Source organism: Diadema antillarum, unplaced genomic scaffold (assembly GCF_040938485.1).
Source record: "Diadema antillarum isolate AM-2024a unplaced genomic scaffold, OU_Dant_1.0 seq00000594_RagTag, whole genome shotgun sequence".
Classification (NCBI taxonomy): domain Eukaryota; kingdom Metazoa; phylum Echinodermata; class Echinoidea; order Diadematoida; family Diadematidae; genus Diadema; species Diadema antillarum.
In genome coordinates, this window is record NW_027271525.1 from 140,445 (window position 1) to 158,241 (window position 17,797).

Sequence of the window (17,797 nt, forward strand, 5' to 3'; positions counted from 1 at the left end):
CTTTTTCCTCGAATCTTATTTATAGATGAAACGATGATCCATGTTTAAAAAGACTTCAACAAAACAGAGTATAAGATCAAAATAATAATTATAAGTCCGAAACACGTTCAATTTAGATTATCGGATTTGTCTTAGTTCTTTCTTATTTTATGTCTAGATAAGTAGGCCTTATATCTACTTTTCTGTATGTTTCAGTTTTACCCAAGTTAGAATACGTTTATCAAAATAAATTTGAACTTGAGCAAAGGCTAAATGAAATAATTACCCAATAAGGAGTATCATACATTGGGATCTAAGTCTAGTGCGACACATTAAATTCATGGAGCAAAAACTAATTTTTAAAAAATGGATGTTGTGGAGCAACACACACTTACTGCTGGGACAATTTTCTTTCAGATGAGAAGTCCTTATCAAGCCTTATAGGCCTACTTCAACACGTTCAATAGTTCTAATCATTCTAGATAATCTATAGCGTGACTAGGCCTATGTTGTTTGCGTATAAGAGTTATGGGGAAATAACCATGTCGTATCTTTATGTTAAGAGCATTCGACTGCGTGAGTTGGCGAAAAACATTAGAAACACAATATCACTGTCGTGTTGCTTGAGTTCAAGGCCCCGTTTGAGGGCGCTATCATTTCAAGAGCTCCTATTCTGTTGATAAACCCTCTAATTCTTAACTGTGTGCCGCAGTTCTTCTCTGTCCATAGTTATGTGTGTGAAATTCATGCACATTTGACTCATTGGCGCAGAAAGGGTAAAAGTGCCACATAAATAGGCCTACGTAGGGTCCAACAAGTAGACGTGCATCGTCAGCATTACAGTTCGACATCGATTATCCGGCCCCCTTTTATCCGGAAATCTCTATTATCCGGACGCGTTCACGCAGTGAAGAACTTTTTTTTTTTTTTTAAAATCCGAAAATTGAGAAAAAAACAGTGACTTTGAACTCAATTAAAATATCTACAAAACTCACACGATTTACCTACAATATTCCCGACAGAACTAACGTATATAGATATACTTTATTTTTGTGAAAAATTGCGCAGGCTAGCATAGATTGCACCACCGTTGCAGGGTACGTTACCTACCTAGCTGCCAGTGCACTGGGAGTGCAGCTTGGACGGCACGCTATATACATTAACATTGTGTCTCCCATATCCGGCCAATTCGCTTATCCGGATGAGCGCCGGTCCCGACATGGCCGGATAATGGAGGTCGAACTGTATATTCAAATGGTCTGCAGCATTCGTGCTCATACGCTAGGAAGTTTTCACTACACGACGGGAAGACCGAGAATACACGGAAGCAATCAGCTGTGACAGTCCTCGTACTCCGACTCCCGTCCCCATAACTAAGCAGTTTCGCTTTCCTGTACAGGACGGAGGCGTGGGACAAGATCGCTGACTGGCTGGCTCACTCGCTGCCCAGCATCGGGACCGAACGCTATTTTGGCCGAGTACCGTTCTCGTTTTCCCTAGGACGGGACGTTTCTCGGCTTTGATCATGCGCAGAAGCAAATCTTGCGCACGGCACGCTCAACTCCCGGCCGCGTCGTGCTTGCGAAAACTCCCACAAATAGAGAGCGGAAACACTGCTTGCATCGCTTGAGTGCAGCAAATTCGAGTGCAGCAAATTGAATGTAATAAACTTTTTGCGTGTTACTTTCAATGCTTAATCGAAACCACTAACCGCTTTATTGGGACATACTAGTATTTTGGCTGACGGATTGATATTTCTAATCATTGATGTCTGAATATTAAATCCAAATGAATAATCACTGGGATTTTATTTCCGTATATAGCAAAACCCTTATTATCTAATTCCTGACAGATTTGCAGATCCAACAACCTAAACATGGTAGTTACCTGAGTACCTTGGTTAAGGAACCCAGGTAAAATACGATTCCGGATTTATTTTTCTTTTGCTTTGATTTTTTTTTTCGTTTTGTTTTGTTTTGTGTTGCTTTTGGTTTGTGTGTGTGTGTGTGTGTGTGTGTGTGTGTGTGTGTGTGTGTGTAAAGACTCAGACCGGAAAAGTACTTTGCACTAAGCACCGGAAAAGCACATTCACAAGCGGGCATTTGCTGCTGTGCGGAGAGCCTATTGTGAAATCGAAATCGAAATTGGGCGAAAAATTCGCCCTGCTTTAGAACATTCGATACGTCTGTCAAAGTAATTAGCAGGCTTTCTTCAATATTGATAATCGTCCCTGTTATACAGTTGTTCTGTGACCCCCTTTTTTATGGTTATATAGTATTTGCTTGAGATGGGACTCCAGGCAGTCAGGTTTCCAACTGTTTTTGCTAGATAATGGCAGACCACATACGAAATGTGTAAGAATATGTAATTCTAGGAGGGAATCAAAGTTTACTGGATGAAAATTGGTTTTGAAATGGATGAGACATCCAAAACAAAGCAATCCTAGTAAAAGGTGGGACACACCTAATTAGGATCGCTTTGGTTTACTTTGTTCTGCGATATCTTATCCATTTCAAAACCGATTTTCATCAAATAAACCTTGGATTCCTTTTAGAATTGCATGCCCTGCAACATTTCAAAAGTTGTTACTTTAACCATCTCGCATAAAAAAAAAAAAATGTTAAAAGTTCAATCCTCATAATTATCATCAACCAATACTATATCATTACGCCGCCTCACGATACTGTATCTACATACATTGTTAATAGTATAAATCATGTAGAATAAAAATATGTAGCATACAAAGTAAAAAGTGTGTTATGTATTTAGTATAATCGATAATTGTACTTAAGTGGGGCCTATTTTATATAGAATATACAATTGTATTTTTCCGCTTTTCTACACGTGAGCATATCGTCAGAGTTTAAGTTAAACCGTTCGCTAATCACGACGTCAGTACGTCTATTATGATTGATAAAAGTTCGCCCGATTATCATTACTTCACTTAAAAGAGATAAAACTCGTTTGATCTTTCGCCCTTTGGACCTGAGGGGTAATTCGGGATAGGATGACGTGCTTTTCCTTATACGTTTCCAACTATACGATCACGTGCGTATAAATCACTGCTATACTGATATGGATATAAGTCAGTTTCACGTGCAAGCTTTTTATTTCTGATGTAAAAAAAAACAAACAAAAAAACATTGCTTTTGCGAGTCTTATATAAACACAGTCGGCTCAATTGCTACACTGCAGTTGCGTCTACGACTGTTCCCGAAACAAAGCGGCTACGACAAGCATTTCGACTGTTATCCGCTCAACGAGACAAAGTCTTTATAAGGTTTGTATAATTTGCATTTTAGACGCTCACAGTGTTACTAGGTTTGACGACAAACACGTTTGAACTTAAAATATAGACCTAACCGGGGTGCATTCATTCTACTTGCCCTGAATGAAAGTTAATGGTGGATCAGCATTTTAAATGCTACCACTCCTCTTACCTTGTGTTGAATGTTAGATTTAAAATGGTGGATTTACCATTTTCAAAAATGTGAAATCCAACATTCGAGTGTCAAGCTGAACATTTTGCGCTTAGAAACACCCGTATAAAGCGCCATATAAATCCATTGTCTCTGTATACTATTCTTAGAACTTAACGAATTGAGTGTTAATTTAACGTTCAACAAAATGTTGGAGGAGTGACAAGGTTTGAATTGTTGAATTACCATTTCATTTTTTAGAGTTGATATTGTTTTGTTTTTAATCTGAGCCATTATATCATGAAATATGCTCATCCCATATGCAGTCATGCTGGAATACTGAGCAATGATGATTTTCAAGCGTTTTATGCTCAACAGCAAAATCACGTGCCTTTCCCGTGCACTGTACATATATGGTTGTTGTTGTGGTGGTTTTAATTTATATGTTGGAGTCCAATAAGGTTGTGTGATATGTTAAATGAAATGGGGATGTAGCTGCACGAATAGTTCGTTGGGTGTATATAACTTCTCATTTCTAATTCTGACTAGTCATTTAGATATATTTCTCTTTCTCCATCCTTATCTAAAAGCAAAAAAAAAAAAATAATAATCAAAAACTAACAAAAAATAACAATGATGATAGAAAAGTGTTATTAAGATAATTCCTTAGTCAATAATACATGTATAATCATATTTTATACGAGCATGAGAAATGCTTGTAAATAAATATATACATTTGTACCTGTAGTTTATTTGGGGTTTTCTATCTTTTCTTATCTATCCTTCGAGATATAGTTATACGAAGTTATACGCTATATACATTAACATTGTGTCTCCCATATCCGGCCAATTCGCTTATCCGGATGAGCGCCGGTCCCGACATGGCCGGATAATGGAGGTCGAACTGTATATTCAAATGGTCTGCAGCATTCGTGCTCATACGCTAGGGAGTTTTCACTACACGACGGGAAGACCGAGAATACACGGAAGCAATCAGCTGTGACAGTCCTCGTACTCCGACTCCCGTCCCCATAACTAAGCAGTTTCGCTTTCCTGTACAGGACGGAGGCGTGGGACAAGATCGCTGACTGGCTGGCTGGCTGGCTCACTCGCTGCCCAGCATCGGGACCGAACGCTATTTTGGCCGAGTACCGTTCTCGTTTTCCCTAGGACGGGACGTTTCTCGGCTTTGATCATGCGCAGAAGCAAATCTTGCGCACGGCACGCTCAACTCCCGGCCGCGTCGTGCTTGCGAAAACTCCCACAAATAGAGAGCGGAAACACTGCTTGCATCGCTTGAGTGCAGCAAATTCGAGTGCAGCAAATTGAATGTAATAAACTTTTTGCGTGTTACTTTCAATGCTTAATCGAAACCACTAACCGCTTTATTGGGACATACTAGTATTTTGGCTGACGGATTGATATTTCTAATCATTGATGTCTGAATATTAAATCCAAATGAATAATCACTGGGATTTTATTTCCGTATATAGCAAAACCCTTATTATCTAATTCCTGACAGATTTGCAGATCCAACAACCTAAACATGGTAGTTACCTGAGTACCTTGGTTAAGGAACCCAGGTAAAATACGATTCCGGATTTATTTTTCTTTTGCTTTGATTTTTTTTTTTTTGTTATACGAAGGGCTTGTGTAAATTGAAGTCTCATGATAGACCATAATTGATAGACCATAATCCCGATTCTAACTACAACGTCTTTTCTTATATACTTCTAAAAGATTTTTTTTTTCATTAATATGTAAATGGTGTGTAAAAACATTGTGCATTAGGGCACTGATTTATAGACAAGTGAATAGCTCACCACAGCTTTTTAAACGAAAGTTTCATTTGTAAGGTGTCCTATTGACTTGAAATCTATCGCCGGCAGAGCCATCACGGACACAAGCATCATGGTTGCTCTCGGATGAACAGCCGTGTGTGAGGTTGAGCCAGGGATTGAAGCAACCTAATGAATGTTCATGTAAAGGCTTACTGTACCACGTTATGATTATGATGAGAACTGGCTTGCTTTCTGGACCGTTCGGCTTTACCCATTCACTTCACTTATACTGCTGAACAACCCAACCATGCTATGCATCCTCGTGTACGTACAAGAAAGTAGCGAATGCGAACGGCGCTTATACAACTTCAAATGAGAAATTCTAATAGGCCTAAGATAATACCAACTTGCCCCATCATTACCTATATAGTTGCGCATGCAGTTTGATATTGAATATGGGTAGGAAAACTTCAAAAAATAACAGATCATCAAACCAATATACTTCATTGTGAGGAGTTTGAGTCTTATCTTATCACACTGCGGTATATACAGGGACCCCTTCGAAAATCAGTCCTAACTATTGCTGAAACGGCAATCTTTCTCACGAGTGGAGAATGAATAGATAAATACTGAGATAAAAATGAATATACTTATATGCTACTATATTTTTCCTCCCTTCCTAAGGAAATTATTGTTCACACAACGATCCATACTATAGCCCTTCGTATATTGAGCCTAGAAGTCCATGAACGCTGTCCAAAGTCTACAGCATCGTATAGACGACTAACTAGTCCTTTTATATTTCTAGTGAACAGAATGTATAAAGAAGCCTTCATCTTTGCCCTATGGTATTGACAGTAGTTATGCATGTAGTTAATCGAGTACTTGGGGCCCTGTGCTTTGTGCCATTATGAAGGAGTACAGCTTCAATTGTTTACTGCGCAAGTCGGCTAGCTCTTTATCTCTCTCTCTCTCTCTCTCTCTCTCTCTTCTATCTATCTCTTCTCTTTGCATCATTTCATCTTCTGTACCCACAAAGACTGCACAATGTCGGTTTGTACTTTAGCAGTCCTTCGAGTTCAAACAATTTGAAATCTAGAATAAAGTGTGATAATTGTGGTTGTGTATGTATATCATCCCGTATGTCTTATTATCATCATGAAGATCAAGGTAAAGTTTCTGTCATTTGCGAGCAGCTGCTCTTCTACGTCTGAAAGAGAATGTGATTCAGTTTTGGTGTATAATATTCATAGTATTACATAAGTTAATAATATAAATGCTCCAAGTCCCCCCCCCCCCCCCCGAGTTATTTCATTACATAGGCCTATGGCTTTGTGTGTGATGAAACATGCCCCGATATCACACATACGCTTCAAGAAGAAAACGAATTTCTCTGCTTGATTATGTCGCCGTAAGAATGCTGGTAACGGTATTTGCGTTAATTACTTTATTGCATACGCCTTTTGTTTTCTAGATTCAGCTAGTGACTCTGGTCCTTCAAGAAGATAATCTGCAATGGCGAATATAGTAGCAAACAGCTATCTCACCAAGCTTGGGGAAGACCTCGAATGCCCACTTTGCATTGAGCTTTTCAGGGATCCAAGATCCCTGCAATGTCTGCACACATTCTGTCACGGTTGCCTCCAGAAATACCTGGAACGGCAGAGGGTGAAGACATCACTGGACTGTCCTGTCTGCAGGGAAACAACCCGGATACCTACGGGGGACATCGGCATCCTGAAACCCAACCTCGTCGTCAACCGACTGGCAGAGACTTGGAGTCAAGTCCAAAACGCGGGAAAGAAAGACCCTGCGGTTAGTGCGGCACAGGGGAGAATAGATGCTCCGCAAGAAGGTGCTAGATGTCCCAGTCACAGCAACGAAGTTCTCACGCAGTACTGCTGCGCGTGCAAGGTGTCCATCTGCAGGAATTGCATTATCGAGGATCACCGCAACCATACCATCGAAACACTGGACGCGGCAGTGATCAAGATGAAGCAAGACATCAAGTGGGCGACAGAAGTCATCGGTTCATTCATCCCCAAACTGCAGAGTGTCAGGAGTAAGATTGCTGAGGCGGAGAGGACGAGAGGATCCTTTGCAGAGGCAGCAGCGGCGCTGGAGAAAGAGATCACGCTGGAGGCAGAGTCTGCTCTTGCCCTTGTCACTGATGCCATCAGGAGAAAGCGAGACACCCAGCTGGCAGTAGTAGCAGCCCTCAGGAAAGTTTCCTCGGGAGAACTTGTGGAGCAGTTAAGTGTCAATGCTATCAGAAACCTCAATATCGCACACAAAGTCACTGATGAGCACTGTCTGTCCTTGGCAGAAGTTGCTGACATCTACCCGGAGCTGCGTCGCAGGCTTGGACTGATGGTGGATTCTTGCATCGACGGCGGATTGCTAGACAACATAGGAAGTCTCTCTGCCCCTTCATTTCGACCAAACGAGCAGGTGTTGGAACAGGTGACCTTTGGTCGGTTGGATCATCCAAGGGCCTGGAGACTCACCAGAACGTTCACACTGCCGCAAAGAAGAATTGGGGAGTTCTTTCGCATGAGGGCTCTTTCCTACGGCAAGCTTGCCATAGGTTACAGGAATGGCGGCATTGATGTCTTCGATCCTATCAATGCGGGAGAACTCAAAGTTCTCTTGCCAGACGTCCCTATCCGTGATTTCGCCATCTTCAAGAGTGGCAGCATATTGGTTGTCTCCTTAGGGAACACGTTGCACCTCTATGACCCCAATGGTGAGAAGAGAGATGTCACATTCAACACCCCTCCCACGAGTGGGTTGATGTCTGTGGACGTCGACGAAGAAAACAGCATCATCGTTGGTTTCTCCGAACACAAGTCCATCCACCTGTATGACAAGAACGGTGGAAATCCTACGCAAGTCATAGACCTCAAGGATTTCGACCCATGGCACGTATTTGCAACGACAATGGGAAAGATCGTTTGCAAGAACCTCAACTCTGTCAAGGTGTTCGACCGCTCGGGCAAGGTCCGTGCCACCATCTCAGAGTCTCCACCCCTCTGCACCTTCACCACCGGGGACAGCACCGGTCACCTCTTTGTCTTGGTGCTCCGCAAGCTCAAGAAGATCTCCATCGCTCGCCACAAGTACGATGGTAGCCTCGAGCAGACAATCACGAAAGAGCAGGAAGTCTTCAAGATCAACGAGGAGAAATACTGGTTCGGACTGGCAGCTCTGTCTCCCAGCTGCCTGGCTGTCTCAGACACCCGGAACATATTCATCTACCGCAATGCTCCGGTGCTGCCAGATCTCCTAAAGCTCGCTAAGTAATGACAACACATGGGATAAAATCTGTTACCGCATCAATATCGTCGAGGTAGCTATCGTACTTCTCTATGAAATCTGCTCGCCCGCGTGTCAAGACGCAACTCGAATCCTTCTGATTCCCTGCACTTTCTTTTGCTTTCCAATGACTCTCTTGAAACATGCATAAAAGAGGGCTGGCTTTTACCTGATAAACAAAGATTCCCTTGTTTTGGTTTCACCTATCAGACCTTGACGTTTTGGCCACTGCACCTCCTCTGAGACTCTTGACACACAGGGGATTTATTGGAGGCACAAGAAATAATTTCAGGTAAACAGACAAAAACACCAAACGAGCAAAATCAAGCAGGTCTTCTCCGTCATCCCCCTATTTTAATCTAAGTAGGTCTGTTTTGGTTTGCACGTTATTCTTCTTTTCATCTTTCATAATGTGCCTCGGAAATATTATATTCTTGCTGGAGAGATCATGCAAAGAATGTTCATTGAGATACAAGTGCCTCTTGTTGCATAACGACCCTAACAACGGCGTCTTAAAGTTTTACACGAAATACGAGTGTGATTTTAACCCTAATCAACATTTCACCAAAAGGCAAATTCCTAAACGCTAGCTTTTACAACACCTGGCGTCTTTAGCTGAATAAAATGTTGAACCAATGTCGCCCAGACCCATATTTTATAATATCGTATGGCTTGTCCTTAACTCAGGGCTCGACATTAACTGATTTTTTTTTTTCTCCCTACGATTTTCTAAATTCTTTGAATATGATATTTTGGTGGCCCGAAATAAAAGGGAAACATAATCCATTATGGAACTTAGTTGCCAGATCGGGCCACACAAGGATTGCCTTTTTGGACATTATTTTCGTGGCCCAACATCAATTTTAGTGGCCCCGAGCCACCGAGTCACCGCTAATGTCAAGCCCTCCTTGAGTAGATACGTATATGCCATATATATCATACGATGATATATCATTATGACTTATACTCACTGAGTGGTATCGGAACGGTAAAAAAGCGATATGTATGAAGTAGTGTTATGTATTATCAAAGGTTAATACACATATTTAATCATGGCGCCCCTCAGAAGTGTCGATAGCGCTTGAAGTATGCATAGTTTTGTTATAGTAAATTGTCAAAGCGCCACATAACGAGAAACATATAGGTACCTATTTTAATATTATACATTATTTTCTTAAAAGTTTTCTCAAAACTCAAATAACTCAAAAGAGACAAGAGGACAACAATTCCTATTAAACGATTGCAGCAATGCCTCTAGGATTTAATTCAAAGACCAAAACATAGCATTCATTTTAAGCACTTCAGAGCTCTTGATTTTTGTCTTTCATTCTCATTACTTGTCCAGAATAAGTGGTAAAATGACATCCACAAAGATTTTACGAAAAAAAACACAATTTCAGCGTGGATGCAATTATGAATAATTATATATTACATATATATACATATATATGTATACATACATATATATACATACACATATAAATATATATATATACATATATACACATACAAGTACATATATATATATATATATATATATATATATATCTTACACACACATAATGTGAGTGTGTGTGTGTGTGTGTGTGTATAGTGATATATTTCTAGGAACCCTTGGTTGACCTGTATAGAGCAAAACAGAGCAAGACGAGCCGTACACAGCAAGAATTTCATCCTTAGAAATGGCCTTTGCTGCCATATTTTATTCATATACATATAGGGAAGTGATACACAGAGAAGGATGTTCTTTCAGCTCGTATAAAGTGAACTCTCTTCTTGTTTAGTTTTTATACTTAATCAATTTTGAAAAAGTTGCAAAAATGCTGTAAAATTCTTGAATGACAAAAAGAGAGTTGAGAGTAGACATACAGGCTTTCACGTAGCATGCAAACATGCAATATTGATAATTTTTGTTTGAAACTGCTATTTACAAAAAAAAAAGTGGTTGTGTATTTACAACAACAACAAAACACACATAAAAAGAAAGAGAAGTTTAAGGAAATGTTTTTCATAAAAAGGTTACAAGAGTTTGTACCATATAGAGTATTTACAATCATCTTACTGATCTCATGCACACATTTTTTGGGGGGAGTATAACATGTAATTTTACACATAAAAATTGAGCGATGTTACACACTCTACCATGAATCACAAAACTCCTCGGAGCTTTCTGGCTGGAATAGGATGAAATATCTTTTCAAGACATTTCTTTTCATGTCTGACAACCTGTCAAATCTAAATTATGCTGCATCATTTGAAAACATATCACAACGGCAATCTTTAAATTGTTGAATAACCATGCAATACTGAGCGGTAAATATGACACAATGAAAAACGTAATAACAACACAAACGAGACAAACAAAAATCTACGCAAAAAAAAAAAAAAAAAATGGAGAAAAAAATGAGAGAATTCACAAAACTGTCAAATATTGTATTCATTTTCATACACCTTACTTGACGGTCTGTAAGAGACTTATTCAATCTTATGCACACCAGCATCAATAATCTTTATCACAGTCTAGTGCGCTTAAGCAAGAAAGGAAATTACACCCAAACTATTTACCACATGTAAACTAACATTTTAACCAACTGATAAAAAAAATACCTCATCAAAACAGCACAATTTTTTTAAGGTCTCTGCTATGAAATGAATAAAAAGAATCATGTGCCATTGTATACAACAATAATAAATGATTACATCATCAGGGGCGTATCCAGGAATTCCGTAAAGGGGAGGTGCCAAAATTAAAGGGGGCACACGCCCTCCCCCATTTTTCTTTGTACACTGTATTTCTTTTGTTTTAACAAAAAATAAAGAGGGGTGTGCACCTGGTGCGCCCCCTTCTGGATCCGCCACTGCATCTTGCTAGGTGCAGATTTCAGATGTTATGTTTCTCGTTTCTCTTTTGAGATTTTTTTTTTATAATTAAACGAGGTACCACTCATTTTTCTACATTGCATATTATTGTCATTTTTGTTTTACACTGCACTATTGCAGTGCAACAGAGAAAAATTATTCAACCACTTGAAAAGTGACATATTTGATAAACTTAGCAGTCAGTCATTTGCCATACCTGGGCTTTTGTATTTAATCACCGGATGTAATATTGAAAACTCTGTCACAAAAAAAAAAAAAAAAAACAGAAACTGAACAAAAGTTGCAAATCTCATTAGCTGTCTTCAGAAAGAAATGCCAACATTTTGCGATTTTGGGGGGATTGAAAAACTACAGCAGCAGTGTAAAGGTTCTTAGAGGGGAATCTGTATTAATTTCATATTTGATAATAAGTAAAATGAATTTGGATCATATTCTGAGTCTCTGCATGGAACAGTCAAAGAACACATAGTCTAATATTAAAAAAACAATGTTGTAAGAAAAAGAGAAAACTGCTAAATCATGCATTCTCAAACTAATATCATGGACAAGGTGAGGCTCAATGAACAAAAAAAAAAAAAAAGGAAAAAATAAAAGAGAGATAGAAAGGAGTACCATCATTCCAGTAAGTTGGTATCAACTGGTATATAAAGCATTAATGTTTAGCCATATATTCTATGAGAAATGATAACTTGAAAAAGAGTTTCCTCCTTTTTTTTTCCTTTTTTTTTTTTTTTGCTGAGTCCTGCTGGAAGCAGGTTTCTCACATTTCACCTGCATGTGGTGATCGTTATCCATCCATGCACATGTTTGAGTTCATATGAATGGGAGACCAAAATGAATCCATGTTTGTATTTTTTTCATACCCTGTGTGCGATATGTGATCTTACCAAACTTCCCTGCCACTGATGTATGGAATCAGAGCATGATCTGTACAATCACACCTTGTGCGACAGTGAAAGAATAAGAACAGACAAATACCCCACCACTAATCTACTGTGTGTATTAACATCTATGCCAATGTTCATCAGGTCGTAGACAAAAAAACAGAGCAAGAACAGCAAGGACATCCAAACCCTCACCTTTCAGGAATTCTTTGGTAAATTATGCAAAGTGGTGCAAAAAAATGGAAAAAAAGACCAACAAACAAACAAACAAGTAACTTGAAAGCTGGTACTATAATAAGAGGTGCCACAATTTATCCAACAATTAATGGCTTAATATGATAATGTAGCCACAATAGATGTAAAAAAACTTAAACATTCCTTGACTAACCCTCTTAATGGTTACCTCATGATTGGTGGGGTTCCTGTATTACATAAACTTTATGACATGAAACTGGAGTGAAAAGTTGAGGTACTGTATGCCTATCGAATGAGGTGTATTTTTTCTTGCACCTAACTAACATTCCTTTTCATGAAACCCAGTCCTTCCAACCTTTCTGACTAAAAAAGTAGGGATTATTTAGCTCAAGAGTATGAAAGGAAGAGCAGTCCCCGTAGGAGTGTGTAGTAAAATTATCAAGAAAAATAGGTATGATCAAAATTCAGATTTTTTTTCCTCCAAATTCAGAATGGTTGGGAGGTCTGGAAACCTGTGCATCGAACTGCAAATATGTGCTGCACAATGTTTTGGCATACTTTGAACCAGTTTCACAATGCTTCAGTGTAATTAAAACCTCAGAAAAAAAAGGTAAAAAAGTATGAAATATTTAGGCTGCTCAAGACAAACGATGTACCATCCCATAGGAATTGATATCTGAATGAATAAAGCTAACAATCACTACATCGTTACTCATTTGTTATGACTAACTGTCTTGCAAAGTTTTCCATTTAATCTCTTTTGAGGTATTATAGAGTGACATAGGTGATGGGATAATGACGCCTTCCACATGATATTTACAAAATGTACAAAACTGTTTGAATTTAATACTAATAAATTGACTTCTGGGAATTTTATATCCTAAGAAAACAGTTATTTCATAATGAAACTTACATGTACATTGCACTGGCCTGACTAACGAAGAGTGTTTCCCAAATGTGTTCCTCCCACTCCAAGCATGGTTTAAGGAAACTGTATTTCAGAAATTTAAAGCACTGATCTTAAAGTTTAATCATTTCAGTAAATTATTTTCTCCTACACAGAAAAATAGTGTTAATTCATTATCACGTTGTTAGATCACTAGTTCTAATCTGAAAGAAAAAAATATAGATGTATATATAAATATATATTCTGCTGGTATCACTTATTTCAGAACTTTAGTCTTTCTAAATCCCAAAGGGTCATTTCACCGACACTCTGGGATATGACAAGGGTCTACTGCATTCACAGCACACTGCAAAAAGAAGAATGCACAAAGAAAGAAAACAGAAAAACAACAACAAACATACACTTTAAATAAAGTTTGGCACAAACAAGTGACAGTACAATAGCGACATTACAACTTCTCACTTTACACAATGTGAAGTACACATTCCATTGTTATCATTGCAACTTTTGGATTTCAGTTGTCAACTTGAACAAAGACGATAGCAACAAGCAAACAGGCATTGTCACTACTGACAAAACTTGTTGATTGGATGCGTTCAATGCATACAGGACATAAGCTATATCTTGAGAGATCAAGCTTCAGCTGGACATTCAAAATTTGCCAGGAGATCCCCCACCCTCCCCCCCCCCCCCCCCCCCACCCCCCGGCACGCTTGTGTTGCAGAACACAACTTGCCCTGCAAAAAAAGGCTATTAGATAATCATAGAAAATCAAAAAGCAAAATCAAATACTTTGCCAAGCAGAAGAAAAAGGATAAAAATGTCAAGATTTTTTGCATATTTGAGTTGAGATCCAAATAGCAGGACGTCATCCCATAAAGTATGATTCTCTGGTGAGGGATTCTAAAGATTCTGACGACAAAATGACACTTCATAAATCACAAGAGAAATGAGCTAACTGCAAAGACAGTCACTCACTGCACAAGCAGCATTCAACATTGCTGGTTGAAGTATTCATCGTCGTATGTTTCAAATCGTAGAGATATGGCAACTTCTCTTTGTTCATGTGTGTGTGTGTGTGTTTGTATTTCTCCTTTGTTTTTCTGGTTTCATGCTGCATCAAGACATGACATTCACTTTGCCATCAGACTCCCTTAGGTTTCCTACTGATCTCTCGTGAGTGAATTATTGAGAAAAATTGCTCCAGACGTGCAAAGAACATCACAACACCGCTTCAAACGACAATACACTATAGCTTTAAAGTGTGCAACACACAACATGCTGGTACAACCATGTGCATTGGTCTGCTTCTCTTGTACTTATTTGTGTGTTCTTTTGTTCATAACTGGCACACACACACTGTTCCAAAGTTTTGTAAGGAATCAACTGCTGAACATTACACAACCTAAACTGTTTGTAGCATTGACTTCGTTTGAACCAAAGGCAAAACGAAAGTTCAATTAATCTTGCCATCAAGATTCATTTCAAACTATGCAAATGCATACATTCATGTGATTACATCTATACATTCAAAAACTTTTTTTGTATGCTGTTCAGGGCCCTGTTTCACAAAGGCACTGTAAAATGTTTACTATTTACAATAATTGCAGTCACCATGGCAACAACTTGACAAACACCAATCAACAAGCAGCACTTCAGTTGTCGCTATGGAAACCGAAGGTGCTGTGACAAGAAACAACTTTTGCAAGATAACTTCATGAAGCAGGGCCTGCAACATACACTACATGTATTGTCTACAGCAACGCATTCAAGTATCCTGGTTCATCTTGTTCGTCAGTCTTTCCATTCAGAACGTGCAAGCCTGTTTGCTCATTAAATGAGCTCCCTGGCTTACCATTTATCACATTGTTTTTACTGTTACACAAGATTCATGTTTCAGCCGTTTCAATAATGACAAGGTTCTAGGCTCAATACGGAGTGAACGCCTCATACCGCAAAAATACAACACCGTCGCACTTCTCTTCTCCTCACATAACTTGTATGAAAATATATTGTATGAGCACAATTACTACTGTCACAATCATACGCATGCACTCAGTCAAGCTACACTATTCCAGCTCTCTTTAATTTGATACCCTTCAGTCATATATATAAAAAAAAAAACAACATGGAAGGCAAAACATAGACCCTTGCAATTTTCAATAGACAATTTATGTAATAACTTGACCATGCAGTCATCACATATCAAGGCCCAGCTGACTCTGATGAAAACTTATTTTTAAGAAAAGAGGAAAAAGTTGCAATTATGAATAAAATTTGCAACAACTACAATGGGACAGAATTCAGCTTTGGTTTAATATTTCTAGATGCTACTCTGCTGACAATATCAAAGGCAAGTTAAAATGTGTGGTTAGTTTTCATGCACTGGGCCCAAGAGATAATCCTTTCATACTACAACCCATAGAGGAAGAGAAGTAACTGTCATCTTACCAAGAATTTGCTAGATTTAATAAAGGGAAGTTGGTATCTCTTGAAAAAAGAGCCATCGGTATGCACATTGTAGTAAAGTGTTCTCATGTGAAATAGCGAAAAGACACCAGGACCAAGCAGAAATGATCAGTTGAGATGAAGCCTCAGAAATTTTATGACCTAGCCTTTCGTTGTGTAAATGCAATTCAGTAATTCCTTACACCTTTTAAGGAGGAAAAAAAAAAGAGAAAAAAAAATTAGATATTACTGAAAGATTTATCTTTACTAAGCTTGTCAAGGTTCGAGATTGATCAGGTCAAATTGAGGGCAATATAATGAGGATTTCAGACGTATATATATCAGCCACTTTGTTATGCTAGGCCACTGTGTAAACCTCTCCGAGACCGCAAATATCATCTCTGACCACAGTCGACAATTCACACTCTGAAGGTGAAAGCATTCCGAAGCCTCGAATAATTCTTTTGAAAGAGTCCACATCACATCAGAAGGAATCACCATGAATTTAAGGTACAATGAAAAGTTGTGATTTATATGATACGGACGATTAATGCGTGGTACATGCTCCAACACATCAAACACTATCGTATGCTGCACATGTCAACTGCAATCAGAAACTGCATACTCATTGTCACTTGGCGGCAACGTCTGATGCTTTGTTTTTCTTGTTTGTTTGCGTCATTTGACAGTGTGAATGAAGACAGGGTTGTAAATGGGTGGAGAGGAAAGTAAAGTATGGATACTTTTGAGCCATTCAATTTGTTCTTTTTTATTCATCCGTGCATGCAATTCTTGATCCAGTGAGGCAAACAGGGACATGGCTTTGTGGCAAACAATACTTCCAGTTTGTCACCAAGTACAGACCAATGGCAATTTTGCGTAGCACTCAAAGGGTTGAAAGCGGAAGAGGACGATCCTCCCTCCAAGTGGCGGAGATGGCGGTGTGACATGAGGTATGTGAAGGGTCAGAGGGCAAAAGGTCAGGGCTAAAGGTCGGGGCCAGTCTCCCATCTCTCTCTCTCTCTTTAGGCATTGGAAGAATGCGTCAGGGCAACTTGGAAGCCATTTTCGAGGAGGGACCCACCCCCCGCCACCACACCCTTCATCTGCGGTGCCCCGCATGGCATCACCGCAGACAGGAACTCAGACGACAGGCTGGGGTCCACCAAGTCCATCAAATTCAGGGCAGTGTTCTGTGGTTGAGGGCTGCTGCCAAAGGGAACCTCCTGTCACAGAAAATATGAGAAGAAAAAGTAGGGATGGAGAAGTGGGAAACTGGTTGGCAATTGCTTCAAGTAATTGCTGAAAAACCTTTCAAGTATTTGACCTGTGTACAGTGGACTCCAGTTACAACAAAGTCCTTGGAACTGGCAGTTTTCTTTCATTATATCAAAATCTTTTGTTATAACTGAACAAATAAACAATAAGAATACATACTGGATAATGTTGCGGCCTGAATTTTCGGAATTTCGTTATAACCGTGTTCATTAAAATGGGAGTGCACTGTATTCCGTTTTATACAAGTCATCACAGAAGTTGTTCAGGGTTAAAAAAGAAATGCTGACTGCCAGCGAAAGTGGATTATAACACCTCTTGCAGATCATGGGATGTTGTTCACACAGTATTCACAGTTGGCTCTGGTCTGAAAGTATCACTTTAATCCTTATCCACTAAAGTGCAAGTTCACCTCATGTTTGAATTGGTGTTACTGAAAGAGTTTAAATGCAAACACACAGTATGGTAGAAGCCTCGTCAAAATCGGATATAAAATAAGACAATTATGGACTTCCACATGTCCTCATGAAACATCCATGTTAGTCAGAAAACACAACATTACAATGAGATCAAGTCACCTGATGTCATCACCTCTCAAGCCTCCAAATGACTTGGGCACCAAATCTTCAATTAAGTTCCTTTTTCAACATTGTTTTGAAGAGGACCATAAGTTCTGATTTCGATTTGTGGCTGTTCACGCATCACACTTGCTTT

The 17,797-nt window shown here is 39.1% G+C and overlaps 1 protein-coding gene across 1 annotated transcript in view; it reads right to left on the reverse strand.

Annotated features, from left to right (window-relative positions):
- Nucleotides 1-15,118: 15,118 nt before the first annotated feature.
- Nucleotides 15,119-17,797, reverse strand: part of LOC139735723 (uncharacterized) — a 32,287-nt gene continuing 29,608 nt past the window's right edge. The window contains exon 10 of the mRNA XM_071646470.1: nt 15,119-17,034. Coding sequence (XP_071502571.1) covers nt 16,834-17,034 — 201 coding nt within the window. The 3' untranslated portion in view covers nt 15,119-16,833. The remainder of the gene's footprint in view (nt 17,035-17,797) is intronic.